The sequence below is a fragment of the Leucoraja erinacea genome, chromosome 2, assembly GCF_028641065.1.
Source record: "Leucoraja erinacea ecotype New England chromosome 2, Leri_hhj_1, whole genome shotgun sequence".
Taxonomy (NCBI): domain Eukaryota; kingdom Metazoa; phylum Chordata; class Chondrichthyes; order Rajiformes; family Rajidae; genus Leucoraja; species Leucoraja erinaceus.
In genome coordinates, this window is record NC_073378.1 from 16335786 (window position 1) to 16351803 (window position 16018).

The 16018-nt window shown below is 43.3% G+C and overlaps 1 protein-coding gene across 4 annotated transcripts in view; it reads left to right on the forward strand.

Annotated features, from left to right (window-relative positions):
* LOC129707203 (protein adenylyltransferase SelO-like) overlaps positions 1-15641 on the forward strand; it is a 78389-nt gene extending 62748 nt beyond the window's left edge. For 3 of the 4 annotated variants that reach the window (XM_055652048.1, XM_055652042.1, XM_055652033.1), the window contains 5 exons: positions 5721-5813; positions 8357-8436; positions 13721-13764; positions 13866-13945; positions 15414-15641. In XM_055652048.1, the coding sequence (XP_055508023.1) occupies positions 5721-5813; positions 8357-8436; positions 13721-13764; positions 13866-13945; positions 15414-15536 (420 nt within the window). In that variant the 3' untranslated portion in view covers positions 15537-15641. The remainder of the gene's footprint in view (positions 1-5720; positions 5814-8356; positions 8437-13720; positions 13765-13865; positions 13946-15413) is intronic. The other variant, XM_055652057.1, reaches the window with a different exon arrangement.
* The last annotated feature ends 377 nt before the right edge of the window (positions 15642-16018 follow it).

Here is a 16018-nt window from a genome sequence, read left to right on the forward strand (position 1 = left end):
GGCAAATTAGATTATGTACCTTTTACAGGATCTTTTCCCTGATTGCACCCTCGTGCTTATCATATGCCACATCTTAGTGTATCAACATGAAGTTGAGCATGCCCTTATGCATATTCACTCAATCACTCTTTAACCCATAATGCACTTAGGGTTTATAGATAGTTGATACCAATACTGAAAAGTTAATAACTCATTGCAAATCTCCTGCACCTCAACTAGAGATGACATTCGCATGTTCCCACCTTAAGCCATAGCATCTTTTTTGCAATATAATGACATATTTATTGATCAACTACTGGAGCAATGCTGAATACTGTTTGTCCATCATAGTGGCTTTCTTAGCTTCAGCTGGCAATAGCAATTTGTATTATCAATGATCTTCATGACCCTTACTGTTTGTCATTAAGCATGCTGTCAGTTCTCCCAAATGCACAGCTGCATCACATCTATTACATTGTCAGTTAGTCTAATGAATAGGAACTCCTTTATAACCATAAGGCTGTTCCAGGTTTCTATTGATTGCAATCTATTGCCCAGGGCGGAGTCACATGGCAACTATCCATTTGATAACAACCTAATTTACTGGATAGGAGAAACCAATTCCTCAATTAGCTTGAAACTGAGTGGATTTTAGTCAAATACAGCATCAAAATATAATCCAGACAATACATCACAATTGTTTTTTGAACTCTGAGTAGTCCTTTGAATGATTTATTGTTATCATACTGTTTAACTTGCCTCATCATAACAATGCCTTCAAACATCTCTGATGATCATTGTACATGGAAAAACCCCTAGGAAATCAGTTTGATCACCCTTCTTTCTTAATGAACAGGCCACACCTGCCATCATTTCGAGTCTGCCCTGACAATAACTCTGGCCCGGTTCTGATAATTCTCACATGTCCCAAGACAACTCTTGCCATAATTCTGACCTTGCCTTGAAAGAAAATTCCCCATATCTCCAAGCCTGTCTCGAAGGCAACCAGGCTAAAAAATACTGGACCTGGCTCAACACTCTTCTGGCCAAATTCCAACCTTCTTAGAATACTAGTATTGTCCAGTTACCTGGTTAAAATGCCTCTGAGTAGATGACAATGTCTCAGTTATTTGTGTGTTGCCCAACCAATTGTAAATCTTACCAACTTGTTCGTGGTCACTTAGTTGTAGAGTAACTCTGGTCAGCTTAATGCTGCTACCAGCTTCAGTGAACCGCTTCCTGCCGATGAAGCCGTGGGGTGTGTTTTCCACCTAAACTATGTGCTTCGCCCTTCAGGTTTTGCCTGTGGAATATGTCTCACCTGAATAGAATATTCAGCAGGTGGCTCTAACTCCCCTGATAACGGTGTTCACTGCATTGTTGTAATGGCAACCTTGCTGCCAGAATCGTACCTCTGACATATGCCCTTCATTCCTTGAGGTATGCTCCACGCTATACCCTCAGCCTCGGCATCAGATTACACTGACCCGGCATGTTCTCCCCTTCCATAAGGGAGACATTAAGCAGCCCTACTCCAAGGCGCAGCTGGCATGACCTCTCCAACAGGTCCACCCTTCAGGGTCAGAAAATGCCCCGGTAAGCTCACCTCCTCCATGAGGGAGACATCATTGCAGCCCTTCTCCAGGTGCTGCTGCCATACATTTAAACAGCCCTATACAAGGCGCTGCTGACACGGCTTAGAGCAATAGGTCGGCATTGCCATATATTCGGCATCCCCATTATACATTATAGCCCTGTTACAAGGCGCTGCTGGCAAGGACTCTCCCATCTGCCCAACACTGCCATGTCTCCTGATGTTAGGGTGTATCTATCTTGAGCCTCCTCTCAATAAGGCTCCATCCTGGCTAACTTCCACGTTATTTATTTTTACCTGAAGGGAACCCTCCCGGCACCAGGACTGACCACTTGGGTCAATTTACCCCATATCTTGGGGACCTCTGCGGTCTGGGTACCGCATAACTGGTAGATTTCCCCTCCCCCGGGAATCCCAGCACCCTTATATAGCAATGTTACAAAATTTTGAGATTTAAAAAATCAAGTCTGCAATTTATTCCATCAGATAAAGCATAACAATAAGTTTAATTTGACACCAAATTCACTTTCATATCTCAAGTATTAAAAAAGTTATGGCCATTTTCATACTCGGAAATTAGCATCTTGTTCCCTATTGATTTTCAATGGACATTACAAAAAAGCTGTGCGTAGACAGTCAAAAGCCCATTTCTTAAGGTAAGATTAACATTTTTAAATAGCCTAAGTGTCCAAAGATTATTCACAAATAATTCACAATATAACATGATTTTTATATCTAATTTACATTAGTTTATAGGCCAAATGGAAGGAATTTAGTGTTCACATTGCTGTAAATAAATGCCCATTTAAATCGGCTTTCTAGTGGGTTCATGTGGAACGCGCTGGCTTAGAGCGTTGACAGCGCGCTGGATTAGTGCCCTCAAATGCCGAGAAAAATACTGCGGGATATAAAAAGCCCAAAATGAACCACTCGCTATAGATAACTTGATATATAGGGTTATATATATGGCCCATTTAATGTAAAAATAAGGTACATACCTTTAATTGTTTGCTTTATAAAACCCTGGGGCTGCGAGATGTTGCGGAATCAGATAGTAATTTTAAAATTATCATAACTATATTATCGAGGCCTATAAAACTAATAATACCTTTTGCGACCGGGTCTTGCAGCGATTTTTCGTTAATGATTTACTAGGCTGAACATCTGCGATTAGTACAGCCTAGTAAAAATCGCGTTTTAAACCCGCCCCCTCCAAACAGCGCCAAAATCGCCAAAATCGCCGACATGGCTGAGGGCAGATTCCCAATGGCGATTCAGGTAGGTTTTGTAACATACCTACCTTATATATTACCGGAGGAAACCCCTACCGGCCCCAGGGCTGACCGTTCCGGTCCGTTTAACCCCTTACCTGGGGATCCCTGCGGTCTGAAAGCCGCATAATTACTGGATTCCACTACCCGGGAACCCCAGCCTCTATATGGATATCGGGGAAAACCCGGCATATATATTTTTTCAAAGGTACACAAAAATACTGGAGAAACTCAGCGGGTGCAGCAGCATCTATGGAGCGAAGGAAATAGGCGATGTTTCGGGCCAAAACCCCCCATCAGTCTGAAGAAGGGTTTCGGCCCGAAACGTTGCCTATTTCCTTCGCTCCATAGATGCTGCTGCACCCGCTGAGTTTCTCCAGCATTTTTGTGTACCTTCCATCTTCCAGCATCTGCAGTTCCGTCTTGAACACATATATATTTTTTCTCCCGTCTCCTGGATGTTCCCTCCACGGGAACCCCAGCATAAATATTTATCTTGGAGGAAAAACCCTGCCAGACTCCTGATCTACTGGAGGTCAACTCCACAGGAACCCCAGCATTAACGTTCATATCTTGGAGGGAAAACCACTCCCGGCACCCGGCCTGCTGGCGGTCCCCTCCATGGGAAACGCCAGCTAAAATATTCATATTGTCGGAGGGAAAACCCCCTCCCGACTCCCGCTCTACTGGCGGTCCCAGAATAAATAATAATCTCAGAGGTAAATGCCCTCTCGCACCCGGCCTACTGGAGGTCCCTTCCCTGGGAACCCCAGCGTTTCTGTGCCTATCGGAGGGAACCCTCCCGGCACCCGGAGCGCCTGTAAGCCACTGACCACCCGCCAGTGACCCACTTCGTGAAACCCGACATTCTCCAGCTACCCGCTTGGCGGCAGGAACCGGGGTTTCCCCACAGCCCATAGCTGGTTCCCTCGTCGGGTCTCGCGAATCCACCGACAGAAAACCTCTGGAACAAGAGGTTCCTGCAGGGAATAGAAACATAGAAACATAGAAACATAGAAATTAGGTGCAGGAGTAGGCCATTCAATATGATCATGGCTGATCATTCAACTCAGTATCCCGTACCTGCCTTCTCTCCATACCCCCTGATCCCCTTAGCCACAAGGGCCACATCTAACTCCCTCTTAAATATAGCCAATGAACTGGCCTCAACTACCCTCTGTGGCAGAGAGTTCCAGAGATTCACCACTCTCTGCGTGAAAAAAGTTCTTCTCATCTCGGTTTTAAAGGATTTCCCCTTTATCCTTAAGCTGTGACCCCTTGTCCTGGACTTCCCTAACATCGGGAACAATCTTCCTGCATCTACTTGTCCAACCCCTTAAGAATTTTGTAAGTTTCTATAAGATCCCCTCTCAATCTTCTAAATTCTAGAGAGTATAAACCAAGTCTATCCAGTCTTTCTTCATAAGACAGTCCTGACATCCCAGGAATCAGTCTGGTGAACCGTCTCTGCACTCCCTCTATGGCAATAATGTCCTTCCTCAGATTTGGAGACCAAAACTGTACGCAATACTCCAGGTGTGGTCTCACCAAGACCCTGTACAACTGCAGTAGAACCTCTCTGCTCCTATACTCAAATCCTTTTGCAATGAAAGCTAACATACCATTCGCTTTCTTTACTGCCTGCTGCACCTTCAATGACTGGTGTACCATGACACCCAGGTCTCGCTGCATCTCCCCCTTTCCCAATCGGCCACCATTTAGATAATAGTCTGCTTTCCTATTTTCAAAATGGATAACCTCACATTTATCCACATTATACTGCATCTGCCAAACATTTGCCCACTCACCCAGCCTATCCAAGTCACCCTGCAGTCTCCTAGCATCCTCCTCACAGCTAACACTGCCCCCCAGCTTAGTGTCATCCGCAAACTTGGAGATATTGCCTTCAATTCCCTCATCCAGATCATTAATATATATTGTAAATAGCTGGGGTCCCAGTACTGAGCCTTGGGGTACCCCACTAGTCACTGCCTGCCATTGTGAAAAGGACCCGTTTACTCCTACTCTTTGCTTCCTGTTTGCCAGCCAGTTCTCTATACACATCAATACTGAACCCCCAATGCCTTGTGCTTTAAGTTTGTATACTAATTTCTTATGTGGGACCTTGTCGAAAGCCTTCTGGAAGTCCAGATACACCACATCCACTGGCTCCCCTATCCACGCTACTAGTTACATCCTCGAAAAATTCTATAAGATTCGTCAGACATGATTTACCTTTCGTAAATCCATGCTGACTTTGTCCAATGATTTCACCACTTTCCAAATAAAACAGGTAAGAAAACCAGCTTATCTTGAGTTTAAACTTACCGCATTGGAGGAGCTGCTCCCCAAGCGGCTGCCTGCACCAATGCGTCTGACGTAATGACGCACGTGCGGCTGAACGGGCCTTCCTCACGTACTCACGCACTTGACTCTGAAGTAAAATGACTCTCCCACCACTAATGCTCTGTTCCTGCTGATTCTTTTCGTAAGTTCATACTTCACTCCTCCACAGATTTGTTTTCATCACTCCTGATCTCAAAAGCCTACTTGACCTACATTTTTGGCAATAGTTGGGATAATGATAATTGGCTGATATTTAGACATAAATGCTATCTGCTAAATAACTGTATTATAATTTATGAAACATGCATACCTGCAACATTTTCTTTTTGTAGATGTTTACAAATATCGTATTTTTGTTTCTTTTTCCCTATTGTAAGTCATGTTACACTTGGTTCAAATGCAAATACATCTAGATATTTAATGTTATTTCTAGCTCCCTTTGGTGAATCCTTGAAAGCCTTCAATGCTTGTCGAGATATTACGTTAGAATTGTGATAGAAACATCCAAATCAACTCTTTTACTTTTGCAGTTGATGGAGGATACAAGAGCAGATTTCACAATGACATTCCGCCAGCTCAGTGAAATTTACAAGCAAGATCTTGAGGTGAAGAATATTTCTAAGGTATGTCAAGTGGTTATGTGGAGATAGGGGGCCAGTTTGGAACTAGCCCTCCTGAAGAAAACTGATCAAGTGTTTGAAAATAGCGGTACTTGCCTTCCTGCAGTTTGGATAGAACCTAAGGCAGCAGAAACTTTTTTAATGGTTGTAGAGAATGTATTGTGGTTCCCTCACTGGATCAAACCTGGCTGACAAACAAGAACAAAAAAGACAGAGAAGAGGGGAAAAAAATTAGACAGCCTTTTTAACTGCATTTCATCTGTCAACTTGACTGCTTAGGGTCATTCTGTCACATCGCTGTCAATAAAGCACCGCCTCCCAATATCAACTGTAAATTCATCAGACATTTCTGCTTCAGGCAGATTGTGTAATACTAATATGGAACATAGGTGATCCAGAATTATAATATTGCAGGAATTGTACTGGGGTGCCAGGCTTCCCTAATATAATAAAATTGAATGTTAAAATTGGGTTTAAGACTTTGTTCCTGCAATTATCTCTCTAATAGTTGTGACCAATTATTATATGTTCAAAACTTCATATTGTTAATTTGTTAATATTGTTTATTTGAACATTTTGATTTTAGGGGTCACAGTTTAAGGATAAGGGAGAAATCTTTTAGGACCGAGATGAGAAAAACATTTTTCACACAGCGAGTGGTGAATCTCTGGAATTCTCTGCCACAGAAGGTAGTTGAGGCCAGTTAATTAGCTATATTTAAGAGGGAGTTAGATGTGGCCCTTGTGGCCAAGGGGATCAGAGGGTATGGAGAGAAGGCAGGTACGGGATACTGAGTTGGATGATCAGCCATGATCATATTGAATGGCGGTGCAGGCTCGAAGGGCCGAATGGCCTACTCCTGCACCTAATTTCTATGTTTCTAAGAAGTGGGGTGGACTATACGCGCCTGTCTGCAACGATGTTGTTGAAGTGGAGATGGTCAAGAGCTTCACGTTGTCGGATATGAACATGACCAACAATTTGACCTGGTCCAACCACATCTATGCTGCAGTTAAGAAAACACACAAAATTCAACTTCCTCCGAAGAATACATTTATTTTTGGCATATCTTACGAATTTTTACAGATGTGCCATGGAGCGCATCCTAACAGGATGCATCGCAGCCTGGTATGGAAATGCTCTATCCAAGACCACAAGAAATCGCGGAGTTGTGTATGCAGGCCAATCCATCAGTTTATCAATTTATCATGTAAACCAGCCATCCCCCCCCCCCCCCCCCCCCCCCCCCCCCCTCATCCCCCCTCCGTCGACTGCACGCTACCTCAGAAAAGCATCCAGCATAATCACGAACCACTCAAACCTTGGCCAAATGCTCAAAGGCATGTAGTACCTGATTCAAGAAAAGTTCTTCCTCGCTATTATCTGACTCTGGAGCAGGCCTCCTATGTCCTAAGGCCTCTTAAATCCTATTCCCAATCTTCCAATCCTCTTAGAATAAAGGGGAGGTCATTTAAGACTGAGGTGAGAAAAAACCTTTTCACCCAGAGAGTTGTGAATTTATGGAATTCCCTGCCACAGAGGGCAGTGGAGGCCAAATCACTGGATGGATTTAGGAGAGAGCTCTAGGGGCTAGTGAAGTCAAGAGATATGTGGAGAAGGCAGGCACGGGTTATTGATAGGGGACGATCAGCCATGATCACAATGGATGGCGGTGCTAGCTCGAAGGGCCAAATGGCCTCCTCCTGCACCTATTTTCTATGTTTCTAATGTACCTCGTTGCAGTCTTTGACATTTTATTTAATCCACACTATCTCAGTTGTTGTAACACACTTTTCTGCACTCTGTTTCCTTTCTCTTTTTCACTATCTTGCATGCTTGTGTATGGCATGACTTGACTGGAGAGTATAAAATTATTTATTTCACTGTACTCGTGACCAAAATAAACCAATACCAATACGAAAATTCTACTCTCCTTATGATAACAGAGACCTAGAGATACTGGAGGGGGGGCAGGAATGATTTACAAGGATGATACCAGAAAAAAATAAGTATACATATTTGTAAAATGTAAACAAGATCTTGTGAAAAGATTGAGGGGTGACCAAATAAAAGTCCTTGAAATGATAAAAGGTTTTGATAGAGAGACTATATCCATTTGTAGGGAAGGTCCTATTTAAACAGCAAAAATAGATACAAAAAGCTGGAGTACCTCAGCGGGTCAGGCAGCATCTCTGGGGAAAAAGAATAGGTGACGTTTTGGATCGGAATCTTTTTTCAGACTGATTAAACCCTATCCATTTATGGTCATCACTAAGAAATCCAATGGGCAATGAGAAAAATACTTCTTTACCTTATGAGTGATGAGAATGTGGAATAGAAAGTGGTTGAGACATAGCATAAATGGAGTGGAGTGGAAGTTAGCCAAGCATATGAGGAAGAAAGCCTTGGAAGGTTACACTGACAGTGTTGGGTGTAAAATAATAGCAAGTGTTTGGTGAAGACTAGCATGGACATGGATCTGTGTCACATGACTTTATCTCTTCTAGTGTATCAATTATGACAACATAAATATGTTTTTGATGCAGGAATACTGGGCACTTCAAGACCTTGCAAAACACAAGAAATTCTCGCACTGGATTAATCTGTATTTGTTAAGATTGAAAAGGTGAGAATTAATTCACTTTCAAAATTATTTTCAGAGGTTTGTTTGAATTTATAATGGGCCTGTCCCACTTAGAAGACTTTTTAGGCGACTGCAGGAGACTATGCAGTCGCCACATGTTCGCGGGTGGTTGCAGGGAAGTCGCCTTCATGGTCATGGAGAGTTCCCGCATTCTGGGAACTAGTCGCGGCCTCATTATGCGTGAAGCTGCCATGGAGAGTAGCGAGAATTCTCGTGACGTAGGTGGGTCACCAGGTGGTCCTAGTGTATTGCCAGGAGGTCGAAGGTTCTCGTAGGTTGTAGCCGGTGCTGACTGGTGAATTTATAACCATATAACCATATAACAATTACAGCACGGAAACAGGCCATCTCGGCCCTACAAGTCCATGCCGAACAAATTTCATCGGCTCATTGGGGGAAAAAAAAAGTCAGCAGAAGAAATGTACATGGGTTCATGAAAAATGAGAGGATTCAATAATTTGGAGCAGAGTATTATTGTGAATGCACCAGGTGAACGGTTTCCTGCTGTGCAGTAAGCTTAAACAATTCTGTGATTCTGTTACATTGTGAAGGCAAAGAGTATCTGAGAATGCCTTATAATTACAGCTGGGAATAGTTATAACCCTGACCAGTATTAGTGCATGAACGTAACACCTCTACATTAACACTATATTTCTTGCATCTGAACTGAACCCATATGAGTGGGATAAAACCGTTCAAGGCTCATGAGCATTGCAACAAGATATTTCTTATGGCGTGTTGTGACGTCAGTGCAGGAGTGAGGCAAGTGAGAAGCTGGAAATCGATACAGAAGACAATGAAAGCACGTTCAGTAGGCAGCATAGGCAGGTGCATGGTAGGGAGCAGGGAAGGACTGTTGGATTATGCGAGAAGCCTAATGAGTAAGGTGGATGGACTCCGGGTGTGAATAGGTATATGCATCTGGGATGTTACAGCCGTTATGGAAACCTGGCTAAGAAGAGACAAGACTAGCAAGTTAATGTTCAAGGATACACAAGCTATAGGAAAGATAAAAGTGTGGGTAAAAGAAGAGTGGGAGGTACCTTATTGATTAAAGAGAATGTCATGGCAGTAGTCGATAAGGTTCTAAATGATATGGGCAGAATTAGGCCATTTGGCCCATCAAGTCTACTCTGCTATTCGATCATGGCTGATCTATCTCCCCCTCTTAACCCCATTCTCCTTCCTTCTCCCCATAACCCCTGACACCCGTACTAATCAAGAATCTATTTATCTCTGCCTTAAAAAATATCCATTGACATGGCCTTCAAAGCCTTCTGTGGCAAAACATTCTGTAGATTCACCACCCTCTGACTAAAGAAATTCCTCCTCATCTTTCCTAAAGGAACGTCCTTTAATTCTGAGGCTATTACCTCTAGTCCTCGACTCTCCCATTAGTGGAAACATCCTCGCCACATCCACTCTATCCAAGCCTTTCACTATTCGGTACATCCCTGTTTTTATATTTTAATCCTCTTGAAATAAATGCTAACATTGCGTTTACCTTCCTTACTATCGATTTGACTTGCTAACTAACATTTTGGGAATCCTGCACCAGCACTCCCAAGTCCCTTTGCACTTTTGATTTCTGGATTCTCTCCTCCTACTACCAAAATGCATGTCTCCACATTTTGCTACATGGTATTACATTGGCCACTTCTCTGCCCATTCTTCCAACTTGTTCAAGTCCTTCTGCAGAGTCCCTGCTTTCTCTACACTACCGGCGCCTTCACCTATTATCGTATTATCTGCAAACCTGGCCACAAAGCCTTCAATTCCCTTGTCAAAATCATTAATATACAGAGCAGTGGACCCAGCACCGAACCCTGCAGAACTGCTATTCACTGGCAGCCAACCAGAAAAAAGCCCCCTTCATTGCCAATCTGTCTTCTGACATCCAGCCAACCTGCTATCCAAGCTGACCTCCCGGTGGCTCAGCACTTCAACTCCCCCTCCCACTCCGTCTCCGACCTCTCTGTCCTGGGTCTCCTCCATGGCCACAGCGAGCAGCACCGGAAATTGGAGGAACAGCACCTCATATTCCGTTTGGGGAGTCTGCACCCCGGGGGCATGAACATCGAATTCTCCCAATTTTGTTAGTCCTTGCTGTCTCCTCCCCTTCCTCAGCCCCCCTGCTGTCTCCTCCCATCCCCCAGCCTTCTGGCTACTCCTCCTTTTCCCTTTCTTGTCCCCACCCACCCGCGCCCCCGCCCCCGATCAGTCTGAAGAAGGGTTTCGGCCCGAAACGTTGCCTATTTCCTTCGCTCCATAGATGCTGCTGCACCCGCTGAGTTTCTCCAGCTCTTTTGTGTAACCTGCTATCCATGCTAGTATCTGCCCTTTGATACTATGGGCTCTTATCTTCCTTAGCAGCCTCACATGTGGCACCTTATCAAAGGCCTTCTGAAAATCTAGGTAAACAACATCCACTGACTCTCCTTTGTCCTGCTATATACTTTGGCAAAGAATTCCAGTAGATTCGTCAGGCAAGATTTCTTCTTCACAAAACCATGCTGACTGTGGCCTATTATTAACAGTATACATAAATACAAGCAACCTAAGCTCAACCAAGAACAGTATGAAGGGAAAAATTCAATGTGCAGAATTTAGTTCTCAGCATTGTAGCGTAACAGTTCCAGAGAAAATGTGCAATATCTGCAGTGGAGCAGAGGAGAATCGGTCTGTGCCCTAGCTTAGGAAAGGATCATTCAGAAGCCTGATAACTGACTGCAAGAAGCTGTTCCTGAGTCTGGTAATATGTACTTTCAAGCATCTGTACCGTCTGCCTGATGGGAATGGGGAGAAGAAGGAATGGTGGGGAAGGTCTTTGATTATGTTTTCCTGAGGCAGCGTGAAGTGTGGATTGGTCTGTGTGATAGACTGGACTGCATCCACAAAGCTATGCAATTTCTGCGATCTTGGGCAGAGATTTTTCCAAACTAAGATGTGATGCAACCTAGCATTATGCTTTCTATGGTATATCTGCAGATGTTTGTAAGAGTCGTTGGATGCATGCCGAATTTCCTCAATCTCATGAGAAAGTTGACACATTGGCTGTCAAGAAAGGATCCTGACATCAAAGATAGACACAAAAAGCTAGAGTAACTCAGCTGGCCAGGCAGCATCTCTGGAGAGATGTTTTGGGTCGAGACCCTTCCTCAGATTGTCCTGACACCATATTACTAAGTTCTCTATCTCATTAGTGTATTTCGTAACATGGTCATTGTTCGTGATCATGAGCTTACTGACATGATCATTGTTGGTGATCTGCCCCCCCCCACAGTGGAGTTACCTGCAAACTTGTAGATGGAGTTAAAACCGGATTGGGACGCACAGTTTAGAGGTAGTAGGGGATTGAGAACGCATCCTCATGTAAGGATTGAGTTTTGAGAATTATTGTGTAGGATGTGTTGTCATCTATCCTCACTGATTGTGGTCTATGGGTCATAAGTCAAGGATCCAGTGGCAGAGGGGCTGCTGATTCCTAGGGCCATTAATTTGGTGATGATTTTAGACTGGATCTATCTTGAATAAATAGGAGTCTGGTGTAGGCGTCCTTGTTGTCTGTGTTCCAGAGTTGAGTTTATGGCCAGTGAGTTGGCTTATGCTGTGGAACTGCAGCGGATTGAGGCTATCTGGGAGTCTGGAGTTAGTGTACACCATCTCCAGTCTCTCAGCACTTCATCTTTCAAAGGCGAAATGACACACACACACACACACACACACACTCACACACACACACACACACACACACACACTCACACACACACACACACACACACACACACACACACACACACACACACACACACACACACACACACACACACACACACACACACACACACACAACCACACACACAACCACACACACACACACACACACACACACACCAGGACGCCTACACCAGACTCCTATTTATTGAAGATAGATCCTCCTCCCCCTCCCCCCCTTTCTCTCCTCCTCCTCCCCCTCCTCCTCCTCATCCTCCTCCTCCCTCCCCCTCCTCCTCCCTCTCCTCTTCCTCCTCCTCTGCCTCCTCCTCCTCCTCCTCCCTCCAGCCTCCCCTCCTCCCCTGGTCCTCCTCCGCCTCCTTTCCTCCGCCTCTTCCTCCGCCTCTTACTCCCCCCTCCTCCCACCCCTCCTCCTCCTCCCCCCCTCTTCCTCCTCCTCCCCCTCTCCCTTCATTGGGTCCCAGCATCACATGGGCAGGCTGGTCCCCCAAGGCAATATTCCACCAATTCCAATATCAGAGAGGGGGGTGGGCTTTCTGGAGCGCGAGTATGGGTGTTGTGGGCTGAAGAGACTGGTTTCCAGAGGGCTAGTATGGGTGTTGTGGGCCGAATGGATTATTGGGCTGACGGCTCAGTCACTCAAGCCTGTTGTGCTGGCAGCTCACTCATTCATGGCTGGTGGGCTGGCAGTTGACTCACAGCTATTCCTTGAAATTCCATTTCAAGCAGGGTGCAAGGCCACTAAAGACAGCGAGTTGTGACCTCTCCCTCCTCCATCTTGCAGAGACTGAGCCACGCCCACACGTCTGGGTTTTATAGTCCTTCTCCCCCCCCCCCCCAACACCAGAAGGGGCATGGGCTTCATGGCATGATTGACAGGAGAGAGAATCTCAACATTTATTAAACACTAACAACTCTTTTATTTTTCATCAATGGGAAAAATCCTCTCGTCCTGCGCAGCGAAGGGGGATTCTTAGTAAGATGGCCAAAAATCGCAGCCGCAAGTGGCAGCGTTTTTTCTAAAATCAATATACAGAACAACAGGAGGTGGTCAAGATCAAACTTTTAGTTATATAGATATGATATGATATATATGATAGTTAGATAGATAGATAGATAGATAGATAGATAGATAGATAGATAGATAGATAGATAGATAGATAGATAGATAGATAGATAGATAGATAGATGTGAATTATTATTACAAAAATCTGGATTACTAGGCCAATATTTTACCATTATGCCATTGTGTCTGTCAAGGAATATTGATGGATTATGGAATATGTGCAAAAGTGAGTGTTGAGGTAGAGACGGTTACCATCTGTGAGAAAATTGCACTAATGTCAGAAATAAAAGGAAGAGCGATGGGGACAATGTCATTAGCTTTTGATAATCCTGGCAAAGGTTTAACATAGATACAATAATCTAAATCACCACGATCCAGGCTGTCAAATTTTATGGTTATATTTATTTATTATTTCTGTTTGATAATATAAGAAAATAAAGTTTTTACAAATATTGTTTCTTGTAGCAATACAATTGAGTCAGATGATGCTCGCAGAATCAGAATGCAAAGTAAGATTTTTCTAAATAGTTTTTTAATTTATTCAGTACAATTCATATATTACATATGGATCAACTGGTTTAAAATTAACTTGACTGTAATGATGTTAAAGGTGTCAATCCAAGGTATATCTTTCGCAACTGGATGGCTGAGTCAGCAATCAAAAAAGCTGAGAGGAATGATTTCTCTGAGGTAATTTTATTGGATTTGGTGTATTTATGAATTTAGCTATTTTTACCTCACATTCAGACTTCCTTGTCTATGGTATTCTGGTGTCTGAGCCACTAGTGTCATAATGCACACGTCAATGGTTCTGCATGGAGAAGGGACGTCATAGGCTCTAGGTTTGGTCCCTGTTATTTCTGTGTTCAGCTGATGAAATGTTTTATAACAACTCTAAATAGAATTCCATAATTATGATGATATCATGCATGCTTGATAATTATGTTGTAGGTTAAGGTATAATGCAAGGTCCAGAAAGACCAATAAATAATAAATGGAACAATAGGATGAAATATGATTGGCAAGCACTAGTCAGAAGCAGCCAGAGCAATGAGAAACATCTCATTTGGACATCTTTCCAAAGCCCTGAATCTTATACCATTCAACTCTGGTACCTTTGCAAATTTTTGCCAAATTCACTCTATTGGTCCCACTTCTGTTCATTTTCTTTTCTTTACTATGATTGTTTTTCTTCTGACGCTACTAACATTACCCTTTCAAGCATTGCCTTCTGGATTAGAGTATACTGCTGAAAATAAAATCTTCCCTCTGGTTCTCCTGCCAGCTACTTTTATACAGTACTAGACCAAGTGCAGACCCAGCACCCCTCTCCTACCCATAGCCCCCACGGGAGCCGTGGTCCTCCAACTTGACCCGTTGCCAAGGGTAAGATTCGAGCACTCCTCATCAAAGATCATAACTCGTGAGCCTCCCCCAGCACTGGAGTTGGAAACAAAATCCCAGTAGCACCTCCCCAATTGCAATACCAATTGACCCCCCCCCCCAACCCCCCCTGTCCTGCCAGGAGCTATTATGGCATCATTGTTGCAAATGTGCACTTGCTGTGAGATGCCATTGAGCTGAAAAGTTCAGTGTTCTTGCCAGTGTTCCTGTCTTGCAACTTTGTATCGAAGTGTGTTGGAAGCTGTGAGGAATGATTTTAACTAAAAACTTTTAAATTCAAAGTTTGGTCAGATTTTTGAACATTTTCATTAATAACGAGAAATAAAGCATGAAATTTTCAGATAAGGCGATTTTGGACTCCATGGGAAAATGTAAAAATGTTACCGTTACCGCGTCGTTTTTTCGAGAAGATGTGATCACACACGAACTAACAAATACACATACATCCAGGATCAGAGTTTTAATAGTTATAGACTAAGTGGTACCCCGTTGTGGGTGGGGGGGGGGCATGCAGCGTCACACATGAGATCATAAATTTGGATATGAAGTGGGATTCCTAATTTTCTTATTCCTAATTAGTTCAAAAGTTAGGAAAACAGTTGAGGGATCAGAAATGTAATTTGTTTTAGGATTGACAACCCTGCGCATATTAATATTGCTAATTATTATGATGTCTACATAAATGTTAATGTTTATCTCGTAACACCAGTACTATATATTTCAAAAGTCGTATGTTTGTTTTACTTTCTAATAGATTCATCTTCTGCAAAAGATTTTACGCCGTCCGTTCACAAAGCAGGCAGAAGCAGAAGAAGCAGGATATTCTTCCCGTCCTCCCCCATGGGCTAAAGACCTTCGTGTCAGCTGTTCCTCTTGATGGGGGAAAGTAGATTGTAACGGTATCAATAAGTGCTAATGGTACACCAACAGGACTTTAATGTTTTTTCCGGGTTTATTATTTAATAAAATTGACTGCTTTTTATATATGTTGTCAATAAAGTTTATTCATTTCAAAAAACATAGCTCAGTTAAAATAGCATTTAGTTCTTCTCAATAATTCAAACTAACTTATAATATCTGTCCCTTTTATCATTAATGCTATATTGCTTTGGATGAGGCTAAGAGAACTGATACTTCTGTTGGATTTATACACTTCCTTTGGAGTACAGGCCTGGACTTCCATTCTTTTGGCATTATTTTGGCTAAGTTTTTCTTATTTAATTCATGTACTCTGGCCAGCTCAGAATGACCAATAGCCTCACCAGTAACGGCACATTACACCGAGAAAGAAGCATAATCTGTTTGTAACTGCATCTATTGACCCATGTGAACGTAGCCTATCAGAGATCATTTCTTTAT